The sequence below is a fragment of the Diaporthe batatas genome (genome assembly GCF_019321695.1).
Source record: "Diaporthe batatas strain CRI 302-4 chromosome Unknown Contig00004, whole genome shotgun sequence".
In the NCBI taxonomy this organism is placed as follows: Eukaryota; Fungi; Ascomycota; class Sordariomycetes; order Diaporthales; family Diaporthaceae; genus Diaporthe; species Diaporthe batatas.
Genome location: NW_025408551.1, coordinates 2,291,512 through 2,311,300, shown reverse-complemented (window position 1 = coordinate 2,311,300; position 19,789 = coordinate 2,291,512). Strand labels below are relative to the sequence as shown.

General features: G+C 40.3%; 4 protein-coding genes across 4 annotated transcripts; 2 read left to right on the top strand and 2 right to left on the bottom strand.

Annotated features, from left to right (window-relative positions):
- The first annotated feature begins 59 nt into the window (after nt 1-59).
- On the top strand, nt 60-2,202 carry KVR01_004362 (nucleoside transmembrane transporter FUN26). Its single transcript, XM_044789212.1, has 2 exons — nt 60-567; nt 639-2,202. The coding sequence occupies exons 1-2, from the start codon at nt 269-271 to the stop codon at nt 1,909-1,911; spliced, it is 1,572 nt and encodes a 523-aa protein (XP_044646526.1). The 5' UTR covers nt 60-268; the 3' UTR covers nt 1,912-2,202.
- Nucleotides 2,203-2,462: 260 nt separating this feature from the next.
- KVR01_004233 (ubiquinone biosynthesis protein COQ11) lies at nt 2,463-3,933 on the bottom strand. Its single transcript, XM_044785903.1, has 2 exons — nt 3,536-3,933; nt 2,463-3,477 (listed from the first exon to the last, which is right to left on the bottom strand). The coding sequence occupies exons 1-2, from the start codon at nt 3,643-3,645 to the stop codon at nt 2,661-2,663; spliced, it is 927 nt and encodes a 308-aa protein (XP_044646397.1). The 5' UTR covers nt 3,646-3,933; the 3' UTR covers nt 2,463-2,660.
- A 483-nt stretch (nt 3,934-4,416) lies between these two features.
- On the top strand, nt 4,417-5,846 carry KVR01_004298 (YEATS domain-containing protein YAF9). Its single transcript, XM_044791375.1, has one exon. The coding sequence runs from the start codon at nt 4,623-4,625 to the stop codon at nt 5,487-5,489; it is 867 nt and encodes a 288-aa protein (XP_044646462.1). The 5' UTR covers nt 4,417-4,622; the 3' UTR covers nt 5,490-5,846.
- Nucleotides 5,847-6,770: 924 nt separating this feature from the next.
- Nucleotides 6,771-10,539, bottom strand: KVR01_004030 (uncharacterized protein). The gene is made up of 2 exons (XM_044783815.1): nt 9,359-10,539; nt 6,771-8,868 (listed from the first exon to the last, which is right to left on the bottom strand). The coding sequence occupies exons 1-2, from the start codon at nt 9,623-9,625 to the stop codon at nt 7,489-7,491; spliced, it is 1,647 nt and encodes a 548-aa protein (XP_044646194.1). The 5' UTR covers nt 9,626-10,539; the 3' UTR covers nt 6,771-7,488.
- Nucleotides 10,540-19,789: the final 9,250 nt, after the last annotated feature.

The window sequence follows — 19,789 nt, the reverse complement described above, 5'->3', positions numbered from 1 at the left end:
GTATGGGGGTATGGGGGTCCTGCAACGGCAGAGACGGGGCCGTGTCAAACCCGGGGCTTGTGATACTACCGGCTGACCTTGAACATGCACGAGCATCAACGACACATGACAACTTGTCCAAGACCTCAGCCCGGGATACAGTGGAGGACTGGACTCGCAAAGCCCTGAAACCACCAGCCGCCCTGTGCGCCGTGTAGGTCTGCAAGGGAGGCCTCTCACCTCAACATCCGCTTCCATCCCATCCCATCCGACCCTCCGTCTCCTCCAGATGCCTCACAACACGCCCGCCGGCGCAGAAACATCGTCGCCCCCCACAACACTCGTCGGCCTTCTAAACTCCTTCAGGATGGATCGTCTCAAGGGCATGCTCTACCGCCGTGGCGAGGCCAAGGACGGCCGCGACGCCGACCCAGACGAGTACGCGCCGCTGCGGGACCCGGGCGACGATGCCTCCGAGACCGGCTACATATCCGACGACGGCGAGCTGCTCGACGCCACCGAGGTGCCCTTCTCCTGGGTGGAGTACGCCATCTTTGCCATGGTCGGCGTGGCCATGCTATGGGCCTGGTGAGCTGCTTCTTGTTCTTGTTCTCCTGTCGCGTCTTCGAGGCTGACCATGACCGACCTCCCCAACCCAGGAACATGTTCCTCGCCGCCTCGCCCTACTTTGCCTCCCGCTTCGTCGACGACCAGTGGGCCACCGAGAACTTCCAGTCCGCCATCCTCTCCGTCTCGACCCTGACCAACCTGGGCTCCATGCTCGCCCTGACCAACATGCAGCGCTCCGCCGACTACCCCAACCGCATCAAGCTCGCCCTGCTCATCAACACCGCCGCCTTCGCCCTCCTGACCCTCTCCACCTCCCTCTTCACCGCCGTCCCGCCCAGGTGGTACCTGGCCTTCCTCCTGGTCGACGTCTGCTTCGCCGCCCTGGCCACGGGCCTCTTCCAGAACGGCGCCTTCGCCTTCGCCGCGAGCTTCGGCCGCCCGGAATACACCCAGGCCATCATGGCCGGCCAGGGCGTCGCCGGCGTCCTGCCCGCCCTGGCCCAGATCGTGAGCGTGCTGGTCATGCCGCCGCCGCCGGCCCAGGACCACGACCACGACCACGACACCGGCAGCAGGCCGGCCAGCTCTTCCCCCGACGGCCCCGTGGGCTCCTCCGCCGCCCTCGTCTACTTCCTGACCGCCGTGCTCGTCTCCCTCTGCACCCTCCTGGCCTTCCTGCCCCTGGTCCGCCGCCACGACCGCCTCGTCGAGGCCCGCATGGCCACCTCGCACCCGGACCTGGCCGCCAGCATGCTGTCGGCCCACTCGCACCACGACATCCAGGAGGCCGAGCAGGCCGCCCGCAGGGTCGTCGGCATGCGCGCCCTCCTCCGCAAGCTGCACTGGCTCGCCGGCGCCGTCTTCATGTGCTTCGCCGTGTCCATGTTCTTCCCCGTCCTCACGGCCAAGATCCCGTCCACCAACAGGGGGGCCGCCAGCGGCGGCGGCAGCAGGGTCTTCGACGCCGAGGTCTTCATCCCGCTCGCCTTCTTCGCCTGGAACCTGGGCGACCTCGCCGGCCGCGTCGCCGCCGCCGGGCGGTGGAACGCCGCCGTGCGCACCCGCGCGCCCTCGCTGCTGTTCCTCGTGTCCGTCGCGCGCCTCGGCTTCCTCCCGCTGTACCTGCTGTGCAACGTCCGCGGCCGCGGCGCCGCCGTCCCCGCCCCCGACCTGTTCTACCTCGCCGTCGTGCAGTTCCCCTTTGGCCTGACCAACGGGTGGCTCGCGTCCAACAGCATGATGGGCGCCGCCGAGTGGGTCGGCGAGGACGAGAGGGAGGCCGCCGGCGGGTTCATGGGGTTGAGCCTGGTCGCTGGGCTGGCGGTCGGGAGCCTGTTGAGTTTCACGGCCGCGGGGATTTAGGCGGGCGTCACCTTTTTTTTTTTTGTGTCTTCTTCTTCTTCTTTTTGGGACTTTATCTATAGGAACATCTTGACCTTTTATATGTCCTTGCACAAATTCACGACGTTGGAGTTGGGACGGGACACGCATCTTGCATGGATATGGCGTTTGGTGGCCGGTTGGCCTGGATTGTTACGAGATGGGCTTGTAAGGAATGGTTTGCGCAAGACTTGCGACAAGGCGGCAGCATTATATGTAGGATAGCCTATTATAGGAATGTCTTACATAGAATAACACTCTAAACTTACACAAGTCAACTTCTTATAGGAGCACCTCTAATGAGATGTCATCTTGACCCTATCCAAGTTGATATCCTACAGAACAGCCCCCTATACGTCAACATTCTATAGTATAATCTCTGACAGGCATGACTCTTATGGGAATACCTTCTCGTTCGGTCGGGCAAGTTGTTGAGCTCATATTGTAAGATTTTCAAATCTCGTCGCCGCCCTGCTTTAACAGCGGGTTGCATAAGACCCGCGTCTTGTCCCCGAAGCAGCGCAACACAGACACGAAATCAGTCAGCACATGTATTTTTTGCACCGCGGCCCATCGAGCCTTTTGTCCTACGGCATCCGCTGAGGCGGTCCGGTCCATCAGGGGCCGGTCATATTCGCATGGTACAGCCACCCAGTCTATACATCTTACAATTAGGTTACAGCCCAAGCGAATCCCGCCGGCCAGCCAAGCCAAAAAGAGCAACCAAGGCCCTACAGCATGTCCTTCCTCCACGCCTTGCCCGCCAGCTCCTCGATCTCGGGCACCTCGACGGGGCCCCTGACGCCCTCGTCGCTCAGCGCCTCCACGGCCGCCTGCGCGACGACGTCGACCCTCAGCGGCTTCGCCCCCGCGGCGCCCATGAGCCCGCCGAACACGCCCCGCGTCAGCCCGTTGAACGCGGCCCCGACGCCCGTCATGGCCGCCATGGGGATCGTGAAGGGCCGGCTGCTGTCGTACAGGAACGGCGGGCGCAGGAAGATGCCCCGCATGCGCGGGAACCCGCTCGCGAGGAGCGACTCGGCCTCGCGCTTCGTGTCGATGTACCGCCGCGGCAGCACGGGGGCGCCGCCGGCCGCGCTGACGTACAGGAACGCCGGGCCTGTCGCGGCTGTTGTTGATGATGATGTTGTTGTTGCTGCTGCCATGCCCTCCTCGGCGGCGCGCGCCACCAGCACGGCCGAGTCGCGGTTCATGTTCTCGTAGGTCAGCTGCTTCTCGTTCTCGGGCGGCCTGTAGCTGCCGTTGTCGCCGCCGCGCTCGAGGGGGTTCGGGCTGCTGCTGCCGCCCCGGGACGGGTCGAAGGCCCTGCGCAGCCCTGCGATGGGGGACTCCCTGCCTGACACGACGCCCTTGTAGTCGGCCTCGAGGAGGATGCCCATCGAGTGGACGATGTAGTCCGCGCCCTTGAGCAGCGGGGCGTAGGCGGCGGGCTGGAAGATGTCTGCCGACTCCCATGAGACCTTGTGGGCCCACGACGGGGGTGTTGAGGAGGCTGTGACGGCGGACCATTTTGGCTCGCCGGAGCGGCTGGGGAGGTGGTGGGTTAGTCAGGGGGAGCAGGGCGGGAAATGGTGGGTTTATTTACCTGATGGAGGTGACATCCCACCCCCGTGCTACTGCGAATTTGCAGATCCGCGAGCCCAGGAAGCCGTTGCCGCCGCAGACGACTATCTTCTTGGCTGCTGATTTTGACATGGCGGATTTGGCAGTTTGGATGTGGCTGATACTTGGTTGGCGGGGATTTGAAGGGATATAAGATGGCAGGAGTGAGAGAGAGTGAGTGAAAGTCCAAACTCGGATCAAGTATTAGCACGGATTATCCGAGACCATCACAGAGGTCGGTCGCACGAGAGAAAATATGAGCTAATGGTGTTCCTGCAGCTCAAGGGTTCTCTCTATGATTGTGTCTCGCAGATGAACCCCCGAGTTTTGATTTGTCGGAGTGGGCTGATGTTGAAAGCGCTGCAGAGGATGAGTGAGAGAGCTCTAAGCTCAGATGGTGATGAAATCATCGACCCTGGCTGGAGCTCTCGGAGCTTGAGGCAGGGGTGCCCTTGCAACCCCACGACTCGGTGCCGATCGGCCAAAACTTGGGTTGGATCGACTTGAACGGCCGAGAATCATCATTGAGCATCACATCCTGTTAGGGGTGGAGTGAGTAGAAGAAGTATTGAGGATATTGTAGACTGGATCAATCGGACCCATCCTGCCAGATTCAAAAAATACCAAATTCCCACCCTATTTGATGCTTCTCCAGCAATGCCACAAAGGGGACCAGCCCGTGACTTCGGTCCATGCTACGGTGAGAAGCCCCGGCCTGGCAGCGGGTCGTGTTGTGTCAGTACATGCGTTTTGCAGTGGAGCATGCAGAAGTGGCTCTTGTCTTTAATCCAATTCGCGAAACACTTGGTCTCTGTAAACTTCCCTCTCGATCACACTTCCTCCAAACGCCCCTGCCTTTTTCCTGCTCTCTCTCCAGGCCCCAGACTCTTTGAGCCGCGCCTGCCCGATCCGTCACCGTGTCACCGCACACGCCCTAGGCTGGAAGGAGATACCGTGCTGGTCACACGAGCGCGCCTGCAGCTGCTGCGCTGATTAGTCATCCCCCAACGCCCGCAGTCGCCCACGCCAAAACAACGGCGCCCGCCCTGCGCGCTTGCGCGACCGAAGGAATGTCTCGACATGCAGCTCGCAAGTCGCTCCACACCCTTGACTCCATCATGGCGCCCTCAAACAGCGCCGGCAAGCGCGTCAAGGGAAAACAGGTTTATCGACCATTCATATATGGCACGACGGCCCGCCCCTTCGACCCGGACAAGAACCCAAAGCCCCCGGGCACCCCCGAGGACCACACCCACTCCTGGACCGTCTTTGTCAAGGGGATCGACGACGTGGACATCACGTACTGGCTTAAGCGCGTCCAGTTCAAGCTCCACGAGAGCATCCCCAACCATGTGCGCATGATCGACGGCCAGAAGGGCGAGCCCTTTGCCGTCCACGAGACCGGCTGGGGCGAGTTCGAGATCACCATCAAGATGTACTACGCCCCCGAGAGCAGCGAGAAGCCCCAGACCCTCTACCACCACCTGCGCCTGCACGCCTACGGCTCCGACTCCGAGAAGAACGCTATGGTCGCCAACGCCGAGGTCCCCGCCTGGGTCTACGAGGAGCAGGTCTTCAACGAGCCCTACGAGGCCTTCTACGACATCCTGACCTCGGGCGCCATGCCCCCCAGCGACCCCGCCGCCGCCGCCACCAGCAAGAACAACAAGTCCGGCGCCAAGGGCGGCAAGGGCGGCCCCGCCAAGGACGCCGCCAGCCCGGCCCCCAAGCGCAGCGAGGGCGGCGTGCTCGAGCGCAGCGCCATGATACCCATGCACACCCGCCCCGGCCAGCCCTTCAGCGCCGAGGCCGAGAAGCTCGAGGTCAAGAAGCTGCGCGACGCCCAGGCCGAGGTCGAGAGGCTCATCGAAAAGATCCGCACCGAGAACAGGGACAAGGAGGAGCGGCTGCGGTCGCTCAAGGAGGAGGCCAAGTAGTCGCGCCCTTCCTCGGCACGTGCCGCCTCAGCCCTATCATTCAACGGCTACGATATCCCAGAGCTCCCGCACTGCGGACAAGCCTCGAAGGATGACGAGGACAACTTGTTCGATGACGTCGATTTTGACGACGACGACGATTTTGACGACGACGAGCCAGATGTTTACAATCCACAAGACGAGCCAGGTCCATCGCGTTCGGCCATCCCGCAGGGCTCAGCAGCTAGTCCCGCTCCGGATGATCAGGCACAGTCGTTTGCTCCGCAGCCCACATCTGGACAACCCGTGACTCCGTGCAAGACGCGTAAAGAGCAGAAAGTCAGAGAGCGGCAGGAGAAGAGAGAGCGGCAAGAGAAGGAATTCAGAGAGCGGCAAGAGAAGGAATTCAGAAAGCGGCAAGAGAAGAGAGAGCGGCAAGAGAAGGAATTCAGAGAGCGGCAAGAGAAGGAATTCAGAAAGCGGCAAGAGAAGAGAGAGCGGCAAGAGAAGGAATTCAGAGAGCGGCAAGAGAAGGAATCCAGAAAGCGGCAAGAGAACCGGCAAGAGAAGGAATCCAGAAAGCTGCAGAAATGGGTCGCGCTGACTGACTCTGAACGACAAAAGAAAGCACGGAAAATGGAGCGAGATGCAAGGCGGTACCAGCAGAAGAAACAGGCAAAAGAGAGGGAAAGGCTGGCACAAACTCACGGGTTGCCATTGTCGCATTTTCAGCCAGATCGGCACCTTCCGCCAGATCTACCCTTTCAGTCAAATTCGTACCATCAGCCAAGTCTACCCCTTCAGCAAGGTCCGTACCATCCGCCAGATCTACCCTTTCAGTCAAATTCATACCATCAGCCAGGTCTACCCCTTCAGCCAGGTCCGCACCACCCTCCGCCAGGAAACATCTGCCTCTTCTGCTTCGCCGAACTCGACGGACTCGCCGATCCCTATCAGGCCTACGCGGACCACCACGATTACTGTCCCAATCGTGATGAGAGCTATCTTCAGTAGATAGAGGTGGGAGCATAGTTCTAATTCTAGTACGAATACAGGACATCCCAAGCCTACTTAGTTAGCAACGCTGCAGTGATCGATTGGGAAGACCTTCTCCGGTCCCTCTCCCTGTCCTCCCCTCTCCCTCCCTCCCATAGGCCTCCCTCCTATATCCCTCCCTCCCATATCCCTCCCTCCCATAGGCCTCCCTCCCATATCCCTCCCTCCCATATCCCTCCCTCCCATATCCCTCCCTCCCATATCCCTCCCTCCTACATCCCTCCCTCCTACATCCCTCCCTCCTACATCCCTCCCTCCTATATCCCTCCGGTATCTCGGTTCTTCCATCTCCCAATGTGCTTGCTTACTCCACCCCCAAATCTTTCGCTCCTGTCCGCCGTAAACATAGAGAGGCAGGGGTATATGATCACATTGTAGTACAGCGAGGGCACACCTCCCCCTTTCGGGGATATTGACTGGTGCTCGGCTTAAATAGGGTGGTGTTATTGGGCGGGCTCCTTCAGAGCCGCGGTTCTCTCAGATAAGACAAAGGAAAAATGAGTATGTGGAGATGAGCGATTGTACAAGTTAGGGGTGGAGTGGAGATGGTCCATGGCCGTCCTGTCTGTCCGTCTTTTGTTTGCTTCCATTTCCGTGTGTGTGTGTGTCTCCTTTTTTTTAATGAGGGGTATCCGGCCATGCAACCATGCTAAATTCCATTCCACCGTGCAGTGTAATTGATGTCTGTCTCAGGGTCTGTCTGAGCAATGACAAAAGAAACATGAGAAAGAAAACAAGAAAAAAAACCCGAATTCCCTTTCCCTCGATCTTTTAGATATGCCGCTCGCGGCTCCTGAACGCCTTGCAGGGTTGACTCATAGTAGGATTACCAATCTTCATGGTGAACCCGGGGTATAACGCCATTGATGTGTAGTGGAAAAATACTGTTGAAAAAAAGAAAAGAAAAAAAGTGGTGATGACATAGGGGCTTCTCTGTTGCCCCTAGGAGGTGGAGGTCTCACTCTTATTGAGCCTCGTATGCCGGGGGAGGGACGTCCTCGCGCTCTTCCCAGAAGGCCGGGTTCCTCCTCTTCTCGTCGTACACCCTCCTGGCGATCTCGCCGGCCATCTTGTTGATCCATGCCTGTTCTAGGATGACAGAAGGGGTCTCTGAGGGCGGTCCTCTCCGTGGGGAGAATGCGAACGGCGCCTTCTCGTCTGTTGATAGTTGCGTGGTAGCCTCCTGTGTCTGGACCACCAGGGGCGTCGGCTCGGCCTGCTTTTGCTTCTGCGGCGGGTAGATCTCTGGTGCCTCCGTGCCATACAGCTCTGGCTTCAGCGGTGGCCGCATTGGCGCATCGTTTACGGTGCCATCGTTGAAGCGGACCTTGGTCGGGGTCAATGGAACGAAGTCTTCGGGTTCCTCCGGGATGACGGAGTCCATCAGAGGCTCAGACATGGGTCCCTCGACGGATGCTGTATCCGTGACGCTTTCGCTGGCGTCGCTTCCTTCGACGCTCACAGGCGCACTCTCGGACTGCTTCCGCCGGAGGTTCACGACTCTGTTCTTCTTCTTGCGGCCTGCGTGCGATCTTGAGTTCCGCCCGGCTCCGAGAGAGAGGCCGGTGGTCGCTGAGTGGAGGCTGACCATCGACGGTCGTGATGGTGGCATGTAGCCTTGTTCCATACTGCTGGTGTCCGAGAACGTGTATGTCGTCGAAGTGCCGTGGAAGGAATGTGCCTTGGTCAGGCTGGGGGTTGCCAGCGGTGGTGTGACACACTCGGGCTTCTCCTGTGAGCCAGCCCAGGCACGGAAGACGACGTCCCGCAGAGACGGGGTGAACAGGGACATGGTCCTGTTGCAGTCGCTCAGCGAGGCGAGCCGGATGAGGTTCTTCTGTGAGAAGAGGGTCTGGATCTCAGGGCTGTTATCGAGCGAGAGGTTCTGGATCTCGCTAGGGTCTAGCAAGTTGCCATGCGCGTCGACGGCATCCTGCGGTGGGCTCGCAAAGGGATCGACAGCAGGCTCGCTGGTTTCTGGTGCCTCGTCCTCATCTCTGGGGATCTGGTCTGGGCACCACAGACGCAATGACAAGCGGTGGATGATGGCGGGGAGCTCGTCCATCATCAGGTCGCGGAGCTTCCCCTCGATGGTCTTCTGGAGGTAGTCCCTAACAAACTGGATGGAGTCGAAGGTCGAGGAGACCTTGAGCGACTCGAGGGGGTCATTGCGAAAGACGATGGTGAGGCCCTTCTGTTTCGAGAAGACCAGGATGATGAAGGCCGACAGCTTGATGTCGGACAGCGTCAGCGACAGCGGGATGGTCAGGCCGGAGGCGGCTGCCAAGGGCTGTGGGGACGTGAAGTCCGGCTTAGAGTGCAAGTATGTGTTCAGGGGGTTCGCCTGTTTGTTGATATGTTAGTCTTGTTATTACTCGTAACGTCCGGGTCGGGTGCGGGTGCTAAACGCGCATCCTTGCACGGCAATGTCGTTCGTCAATGCAAAGCGGGTGGGGGCGCAAATTCCCCGGCCTTGGACGGAGTCATCGAAGGAAAAAGCGGGAAACAACTGAAGTGCAGAAGACCGCGTCTCTCAGGGGAGATACCGCACCAGCCGTCGCGCACACCAGTCGTTGGCCATGGAGCTCGAGCTGGTGGCGGATTGCTCGGACGTCCCTGCAGCAGCCTCCCTCCCAGATGCAGATACTCGGCCCGTAATATAGCAGTTTTGCTATAGCCAAGCTTGACACTCGTCAAGCGTGTTTGATGCCCTCCAATCGTCCAACGCCCAATTGTTTCATCGTGTAAGGACAGAGAGAAAAATTCGAGTGCTCGGTCGGCGGGCCCAAGGGATTCTGTGATTGATAAGGTCGAGAAAAATATGCTTCACGTACCTGGACTCTTGTTCTCAGGGTCAGGAAGGCGTCGCCGCTGTAGCACATCTTGAAGATGCCTCGGAAGCGATCCTCGGCCAGGTCGCCAATCTCGAGGATCTCCAGCTCTGGCGGGACGGAGCCGAGGTTGAGCTCTGTGACGAGGATGTCATCGACGATGATCGGGGGCTTTGGCGTCTTATTGAGGGCTGTTGTGAGCAGGTCTCGGGCGCGCTGGTAGAAGTCCTCGTCGGCCGTGAGGGGCGACCAGTTGAAGTTGAAAGCCATGGCGCGGGCGCGTGCGGGTGTGGCAGGCTCAGAGGTCGGCCGTCATGGCAGGAGGAGGTGGATGATATCACTACCCCGTCGGCTCGATCGTCTTGGTCGCGTGAGTGGGTGGGTGCGTGCGTGGTTAGACGAGTGGGTTTGCGGCACTCATCGGGTCGAAAAGGGAAACTGATGGCGACGGTGGAGAACGAGTCGCTGGTATTGTGGGATTGGGAGATGGGGGAGAAGAATAACGGCGGAAGTGATGGCGTGTGGTGGTGGTGGTGGTATTATTGGAGTTGTAGTAGGGTGCGGTATGTCCGCAAGATAATAGGCCGGGCAGGTCGCAAGGCGAGGCAGAGTAAGCAAAGGCGAATTTTTGCAGGCGGAGCGGAAATGACGAAAAGCGCGGGAACTCGGGAGCCAAAAAACAGACGAGCTTCCTCCCTGCGGCCTCATGCAAATGTTTTTGGTTGGTGCAATTCGGGGCGGGCGAGTCGCAGGGTGATCCGTGCACGCTCGGGCGGGTGGGGATGGGGTGGTTTGCTTTGCTCTGTTTTTTTTCTCTTTCTCCTCACTGGCTGGCTGGCTGCCTGGGGGGGCTATCTCTTGGAGAGGAGGAGGACCCTCTTTGTTGCTGAATTCCGAGGGAGAGCGCGTCTCTTGTTCATGCGAGACACACCAAAAACAGCCCGATGCCGCATGACAGGGTCACCACGGACCACCTCCTGACGCGTGCCACAACAATATGACCCCTTGGACAGGCACTCAGGCACTCAGTACCACTCACGCACGCGAGCAGGGACACAGCAGGGAAGCAAGCTGCAGGATGTTGAGAATCGAGGGGATGAGAGGGCTCCCAGGGCGGACAGAGTGGATGCAGGTTATGCTGGCAGCTGCTCCTCTTCTGGTTCGAGTGGCCTGCGTCGACCGGATCTCACACACTCGGGAGGGGGAACGAGGGGGTGGGGTATTTACATGCTGTGTATTAGTAGTATTTACGAAAAGAAACAGAGGGCTTTGTCAGTCAAGACTAACAGCAACCTTGGGAGTTCTCAGCAACTGCTGGGCTGACGATGGCCCCAAGACTCTCCCAAGACTCCCAAGCAGTCGGGAGTCGGGATATGGGGGAGATGCGACGCCAATGCCCGTTAAAACGCGGGGAGCGAGGATTTTGCGGAGAAGAGTGGTGTGACGTGAAGGGCCATTCAGCCCATTCCACCAGCGCCTGCCAGTCTAGCCATTTGCGACCACCCCAGTTGCCAATCTCGGCCAGTCTTGGGGCCATGGCACCTCGTCAAATTGCCTCTTGGGGAACAGGCATGGAAACCATCACCAGATCTCCCACTCCTCCGGGCAGCTGCGCACCTTCTGAGCAGGCAGGCGATGGTGGGGCGATGGGCTGTCAGATGTCAGCATGGGCCGACGTACTCCGACTCCGTGCTGTTGCTCTCCCAAAATAGTAGATGAGCCCAGCAGGCTGGCAGCAGCCCAGGAGGGCCCAAAGGCCCATAGACAAGTCCGCAGGTCCGACTGCCAGATTGCGTGGTCCCATCCTGCCGGTGCTCATCCCTCCTCCCCGAACACAGCCTTCCTCCTCCCGAGCAAGCAAGGAACCTGCCAGCCAACCGGCACACTGGCACAGCGCGCACAGACCCGAAAGGACGGGCAGGAGCTGGCAGCTGCCGGGTCGCCCGGGGCGACAGCCTGGAGCCAGCCAGCCCACTCTCCCTGTCTCCCTACCAATCTGCCAATCTGCCAGAGCCCAGGCCCAGGCCCAGGCCCAAGCTCAAAAGCCCCGAGCAGACAGCTGCTGCTGTTGTTTGTTAGCTGCCACCCTGCAGCCTGCCCGCCAGCCTGCCACCGCAGATGCAACAGCTGCGGCAGCTGCAGCCAGCCCAATGTGGTCTCGTCTGAACCATTCCTCCTTTAGTTCCAGACCGTTTCCACATGCGGCATGCGATCCGCATCTCGTTCGAATCTAAAATGTGAGCGACACCCTTCTCTTCGCCGCACAAAGAGTCACGATGGGCCAGTCAGAGGTCCGTATTCCACCGTGCAGTAGCCGAGGGGGAGGGAGTACGACCCCGGGACCCCTGGCAGCAGCCGCCCTGCCGCCCTGGTGGGAGTGGGTGAGAACGACAAAACAGAACAGAAAAGATGACTTGATGTCATGGCAAGACCCCTTCTCTTGATGGAATGGCCCCCATGGTGTGGACACATCCAGACTAACCCATGTCTACCGTGCAGGGTGCACATTCAATCACTCACTTGCTCGCTCACCACGAGTCTTTCTCTTGCCGTGTCCATCTTCTCCTATCTCCCAGTGCCTCTCTCTGTCCGTCGGTTATTACAGAGCCACCGCAGGTGACACATCCTGGCACCGACTTCACACGATACAAGAGCACCGCCGACATCCATTTTTTCTCCCGTTCCGATACGACAACTCTTGGCCCTCTCTCGCGCCTTAGCTCTCGCCTTAGCCATACTGTCCACGCGGTCACAATCCACAGCCAACATCCTGACCTAGTTTCTGTCCTCGTGTTATCTCAAATATTCAGATGCCCTTGGCCAGGCCTGCGGTCTAGCCGTTACTTACATAATATGCGAGTATAGACTCCCCACTCATTCTAGGTGGGGAGTCTATATATATAAATTATCTATACTACTAAATACCCTAATACTAAGGTAAGAATGTATACAACTTAATATAGACTCTCTATTTATTCTAAGTAGAGACTTTGCGCCTTATAGTAATTTTATGGCTAGGTTAATTATTAAGTAGTATTTAAATATAAGTAAAGGATATCTAAAACTAAAATATAAAAAATTTAAATTAAAAAGATTAAGTTATATAAAAAATAAATATATACCTAATTATTACTTACTAATAACACTATTATTAAAAGTTAAAATTATATTAAAATAGCTATTTAAGTTATAATTTTAAGTAAAAATTTTTTTATTTTTTTTTTATTTTATTTTAAGTTATTTTTAAAAGTTAATTATATTTATTTAATATTTTAAATAAAGGATTTAAGTAGTACTATTAATTATTTATATTTAAATTTTTAATTAACCCTTTTAAAATTTAAAAATATAATAAAAACTTTATTAAATAAGAAATCTTAGATATTAATTTTTATTTTAATATATAATTTAAGTATAGTTAAAAATAAATATATATATAAATATTTATTTTATAAATTTTTAAAAGTCCTCTATAAAATCTTATCTTATAAAGCTATAATTATAATTAAATATATAATTAGTTATTTACTAACTTATAATAGTTAAATTAAGGTTATTATTATATTATTAAAGGATAAAAATATAATATTAGTTATTACTATTAAGTATAATAAAAGTATACTTTAATATATATTTATAAGGCTATAAAATAAAATTATAATCTATTTTATACTCCTTATTAAGTTTAGGAAAGAGTAAATTAAAAATATTATATCTAATATAGTTAATTTATATTCTATTTAGGTTAATATAAATTTATATTTAAAGGTATATATAGCTATTATTTTATATTATAAACTCTTTACCTATTAAAGGTAGGAAGTTTACTACTTTAAATATTATTTATATTTAAATAAAATCTAATTATATAAAAAATAGGTTATAAAAGTATATTTATATTATAATAAGTTTTAAATAAATATTAAATACCTATTTTATAAAGCTTTATTATAATTTATTATTTAATAATATAATTAGTATTATAGTTATTAATAAAATATATATAATTATTATATAAAGAAAAAGTTTTAATTTACTTTTTCTTTATTTATTAAATTAAATTACTAATATTATAATTAATATCTTTATTTATATATATAACTATATTTAATTAAATTAATTAAAACTATATATTTAAATATATATAAATATTAATAATATTAAAATAATTTATATTTTAATTAATTAACCTAAATTATTAATTATTATATAGCCTTTTTTATAAATATTTATTTAACTTTATATATTTATATTTCTTATTTAATAAAATAAATTCTATTTACCTTATAGCTATAACTAAGGCTCTTATATATATTAATAATAAAAATTAACTCCTTTAAGCTTAAAAACTCCTTATTAAGTACCTTAAAAATAAATATAGCTTTTAAAATAAATAGATTATAGATTTTATAAAGTAGTTTAATATAAATATTTAAAAGTTAAATTAAAATTAAATATTTAAAGAATATAAAAGTTAAATTTTAAATACTATATTATATTATTAACTATATTATTTAATATTAAACTTAATATTAATAATATTAATATTATTATATAGTTTAATTTATTATAAAAGTTAAATATTTTAAACTTATAGTAATATAATAAATATAATATAAAAATATTTAAATAAAAATAGTTTATAATATTTACCTTTACTATTAGTTTAATTACTTTAATATAAATAAAATATAATTTTAATAGCTATTAAAACCTTTATTTTTAAAGCTATTTAGAAATTAAATATTAATTAATTTATAAAATTTAACTATTTCTATTATATAATACTATTAAATAATAATATTAAAGTTAAATAAATAAACTATAAAATAAATAATATAAAAGTAATATTAATATAATTTTAAAATAAATAATATATTTAAAAAACTATAAATCTTTTAATTTAAATAAAAATAAATAAAATAAAGTTTTACTATTATAAAATATTTAGAATATTAAATTTATAAATTAAATAAAGGTTAAAATTAAATAATAAAAATAGCTAAATTTAAAGTATAAGGTATTTTTAAATATTAAATACTTTTAAACTTATATTATAAAATACCTTTAAAAGTTTAATAATATAAATTTTAAATATAAAAACTAATAAACTTAAAACTTTATTATAATAATAAGGTATATTAAAATAATAATATAATATTTAAAATATTATTATTTAATATTTACCTTTTAATAATAAGAAACTATATATAAATACTTTAAATAATATTATTTTTAAGTTACTTTTAATATAATATATTAAAAGACTTAGCATTTTATATTAATATTAATTTATTACTTTATATTTATTAATAAAATATTTATAAAAATAAGGTTTAATATATAATTAATTATTTATATTATAGGGCTAAAAGTAAGAAAAGATAGCTTAAATAAATTATATTAAATATAAATAGCCTTAAATAGTTTATAAAAAGTTTAAACTTTAAAAAGTAGGAATTCCTTAGTAAAAGGTAATAAATTATTTAATTTATTATAAAACTAAATATTAATAATTTAAAAAAGTTAATATTAAAAATGGGTTAAAAAGGTAAATTAAAAGCATTATATAATAAAAAGCTAGTTAAAAATAGTTTTAATAAGCAACTAATATAAATAAATAAATAATATTTAAATAAAGCTTAGTTATTAATATAATTAAGGCTTATTTAAATAATATAAATTTTATTTTAGTATAATAGAAAGTTTATATTATTTAACACTATACCTTAAAATATTAAAAGTATTATTTATAAATATAATATTTTTAAAATAATTATTAATAATAATAATAATAATAATAATAGTAATAATAATAATTATAATAATAATAATATATTTATATAATATTTTTTTATATTTTATTTTATAAATTTAAAATTAATATTTTAAATAATATTTAATAATTTTAAAATTATAGAAGAAAATAATAATAAAAGGTAATAAAATAAATAGTAGTAGTTTTAATATATAATTTTTTATAATATATAATATTAAAATTAATTAATAAATTCTTTATTTATTTTAATAAAATTTATTAATTAAATTAAAAATATATATTATATTAATTTCTTTATTTTTATTAATTTTTATTAATTTAATTTATAATATTTATATAAAATTATATTAAAATATATATTTTTATTATTAAAAATATTATTTTATAATAAGGTTAAATAATTAATAAATTAAAAACTATTAAATTTACTAATAATTAATATATTTATTAATAATAACTATTATTATATAAAAGTATAGCTTTTATATTAGGTAATACCTTTAATATATTATTTATTAATAAAATTTAATTATAACCCTATTTAAATTATTAGTAATATATTTAATTTAATATATAGTAAATATTAGTTTTAATATAATCTTTAATAAAATTATATAAGGGCCCTAATTATTAAAAACTATCCTTTAATAGTAAAAATATTTATATAAATTATATATATAATAATTAAAATAAAATCTATTTTTTATAATATACTATAACCTATCTAATTTATTTAGTTTTTATTTTAAATTAAAAGGTATTTAATATAAAAAATAAATAAAAGGTAATATAATTATAAATATTAATAATAAATTTATTAAATAAATATTATTTTATTTCCTTCTTTAATTCTAATAACTTATTACTTTTAAATAATAAAGGTTAAAACCTTTATTAAATATAGGTAATAAAAACTATAAATATAAATAAAAATAAAGGCTATTTAAATTTAATATTTTATTATTTAAAAGAAAAAATTTCCTTTTAAAAAAAAGTAAATAATAATAAATAAATAGGCTATTTATTTTATTAAATACTATAATTTTAATATATTAAAGCCTATATTTAAGTATTTATTAAAGTGCTTTAAAGTTATTAGCTAGTTATATAAAATTATTATTTTATTATTAAATAAAGCTTTAAATATATATATAAAATAAATAAGGTAATTTACTTTATTTATATTATTAGTAATTTATTACTTTATAAAGTTAAATAAAAAGAAGGTATTAAGTTAATAAATAGGTTATTTTTCTTTTTAAATAAAATTAAAGCTTTATATTTTAATCCTTATATATTTATATATTATTCTACTATTTTAATATTAAGGAGTTAAGGTATTAAGTATTATATATAAATAGTTTAATTTTATTAAGTAATAATAGCTACTTAAAGAGGAGAATTTAATTAAAACTCTACTAAATAATAGTAATTATTATAATATTTAACTTATTAGGTATATAAAACTACTAATTAATATATATATACCTTTTATAACTATATTTATATAATTATAAAATAAAAATAGTTATAATTTAAATTATAATAAAATAAATTAATAAAATTTAAATTTATATTATATTAATTATTTATATTTAATAATTAATAAATAATATAATTAATTAATAATTTACTTTATATCCTCTAAAAGTAAAACCTTATAACTAAAATTTTAACTAGTAGTTTAATTTAATAAAGTTAAAAGTATATATATTATCCATATTATATAAATATTTAAGTTACTAATTTATATTTCTTAAATATTTTTAACTAAATTTTATAATTATAATACCTATATTATTAAAAAAGAAATAATTAATTATAATATTATTTAAAATATTTAAATATTTAATATATAATAAATTAATACTTTTATTTAATAAAGTATACTTATTTAAAACTTTATTTAATAACTTATACTATACTTATATATTAGTATATATTATATCTATATTATATATAATATTTAGGTTATAATTATATTTAAGTTTAAATTTAAATTTAAATTTAAATTTATAATTTAAAGTTTAAAGTATTCTTATTTATTTATATATTAATAAATAATAAAAGTATAAACTTATATATATATTTAAAAGTAAAAGCTTAAATACTTAAATTAATAATTTTAAATTAAAATCTTATTAAAATTAAAATATTTATATAAGGAAAATAATATATTTATTTTAATTTATTAAATTAATAAATTAACTTAAAATATATAAACTAAATACTTTTAATAATATTAATAGCTTTTAATATATATCTTTATTTAATAATATTATAATAGAAAGTTATTATATTATTATATATTTAAAAAATAAGGGTTTAAGTTTAATTTAATTTAAATAAAATTGTTTTTTTTTTAAGGGGGGTGCACCTATTCCTATAATTAGTTATTTTAAATAGTAAATTTTCTACCTAATTTTAATAAAAAGTTTATACTTTAATCTATTAGGATTTATATAAATATTATAATAAAGAAAAGTTGCTTTATTTATTTATTATTAAGTTATATATATAAATATTTTATATATTATTATAATTTATAGTATATAAATAGTTATTATTATTAGTAATATTTAAAAGTTTTTTTATTTAATCCCTTCTTTTAAAGGTAGGTACCTTTAATATAACGCTATTTAATTCTAACTTTAAGTATATTTTATTCTATTTATTTAACTAATTAAATAATATTTTTATCTTTTAATTATATATTTAGAAAGTTAAACTTATTATAATTTAATATTTATTTAAATATACTATTAAAAATAACTTTTAATTATATTAAAGGATATTATTTATTAAATTACTTAATATATAAGCCTCTTTATAATATTAATTAAAGGATTATTTAATAGCTCTTTAAATAGTTACTATTTATAAATTATATTATATAAGTTAAATAAAATTAATTAAATATTATATATTAAGTTTTTATTATACTTAATATTATTAATATAGTTATAGTTAATATATTTATTAGTTTAGTTAATAAGCTTAAATTTATATTTAATAATAGTATACTTAATTATATTAGCCTTAAAATATTATTTTAAACTTATTATTTAAATATAACTTTTATTTAAAAGCTATATTATATTAAGTATTTTTAGCTTATAGTTATATAACTTACTTTTTAAAAGAATATTAATAACTAAATTATAATATTATAAATTAACCTATAATTACTTTATTAGTTTATTTTATTAAAATTAATAATATTTTAATATATTATATATATTAATACTAATTATAAAATTTAATATTAATAATATTTCTATTTTATAATTATTAATTTACCTTTTATATTAAAAATTAAACTTTAAATTTTATTTAAAATTTTATTTAAAGTAATATTAAAATATTCTTTATAATTTTATAAAACTTATAATAATTAAATTTAAATTTATCCCCTTTAATTATTAAGTTATATATAAATAAATTATAAATAATTAAGGTAATAAATTAAATATTTAAATTATAATAAAAAGTAATATAATTTTATAATATTTAATATTTTTTTATTAATAAACTTAATTTAAGTTAAGGTTTAAATATTATAAAATATTATAATTTTAAATTTAATTATTAAATTCTTAATATTATAATAGTTTTAAAAGAGTAACTTAATATAATTAAGCTTAATATAAAAACTAATAAAAAGGTTTTTATTTATTAATATTTTTATATATATTTTATAATTTTTACTAACTATTTTTAATATAATATATATAATTAGTAATTTTATAATTATTATAAATTAAAAATATATTTTATAAAACTTATTATTAAAATATAAATATTTTTAAATAATTTATTATAAATATTATATATACTTAATATTTTATCTTTATTTTTATAAATTACTTCTATTTAAAAAATAATATATAATAGAAGTTTATATTTATATAGTTAATAATAAAAACCTTAATATTAAATCCTTTTTTTATTTAAAAGCCTATAAATAAAGCTTAAAATAAGTTATATTAATATTTAATTAAAGTTAATTAAATACTATAAAAGTATTATTAAACTATAATTATAATAAACTTATATTATAAGTTAAAGTTTATTTATTAAATATAGTTATTTTACTATTTAAATATATTAAAGTAAATAGTAATTATAAGATTAATAAAGTAATTTTATTTACTACTAATAAGGTTTTAAACTTTATTAAAATAATTAAAATTATTATATTAAATAATTATTTTTAAATTATATATATAATAATAGAAATTATATTTAGCTATTTTTTAAATATAATTTAATATTTTATATATAGTTTAATATAAAAATAAATATTAAAGCTTAGAAATATTAATAATTAAATATTTTATTAATAGTAAATATTATATTTAAATATAATAAATTTTTACTTAATATAAATAGAGAGTTTATTATATATTAAAATATATTTTATTTTATTTATAATTTAATAATACTTTTAATATAAAATAAAATAAATAAATACTTATACCTATATTTATTAATTAAACTTTTAAAATAGTAAACTTTCTATTAATATATTATAAAAGTTTATATAAAATAAACTTATTAATAAAAGTATTAATAATATAAATATTTATATTATTTAAAATAAAATATAATTTTATAACTTTTAAATAAATAAGCTATTTTTATATATAAAGCTA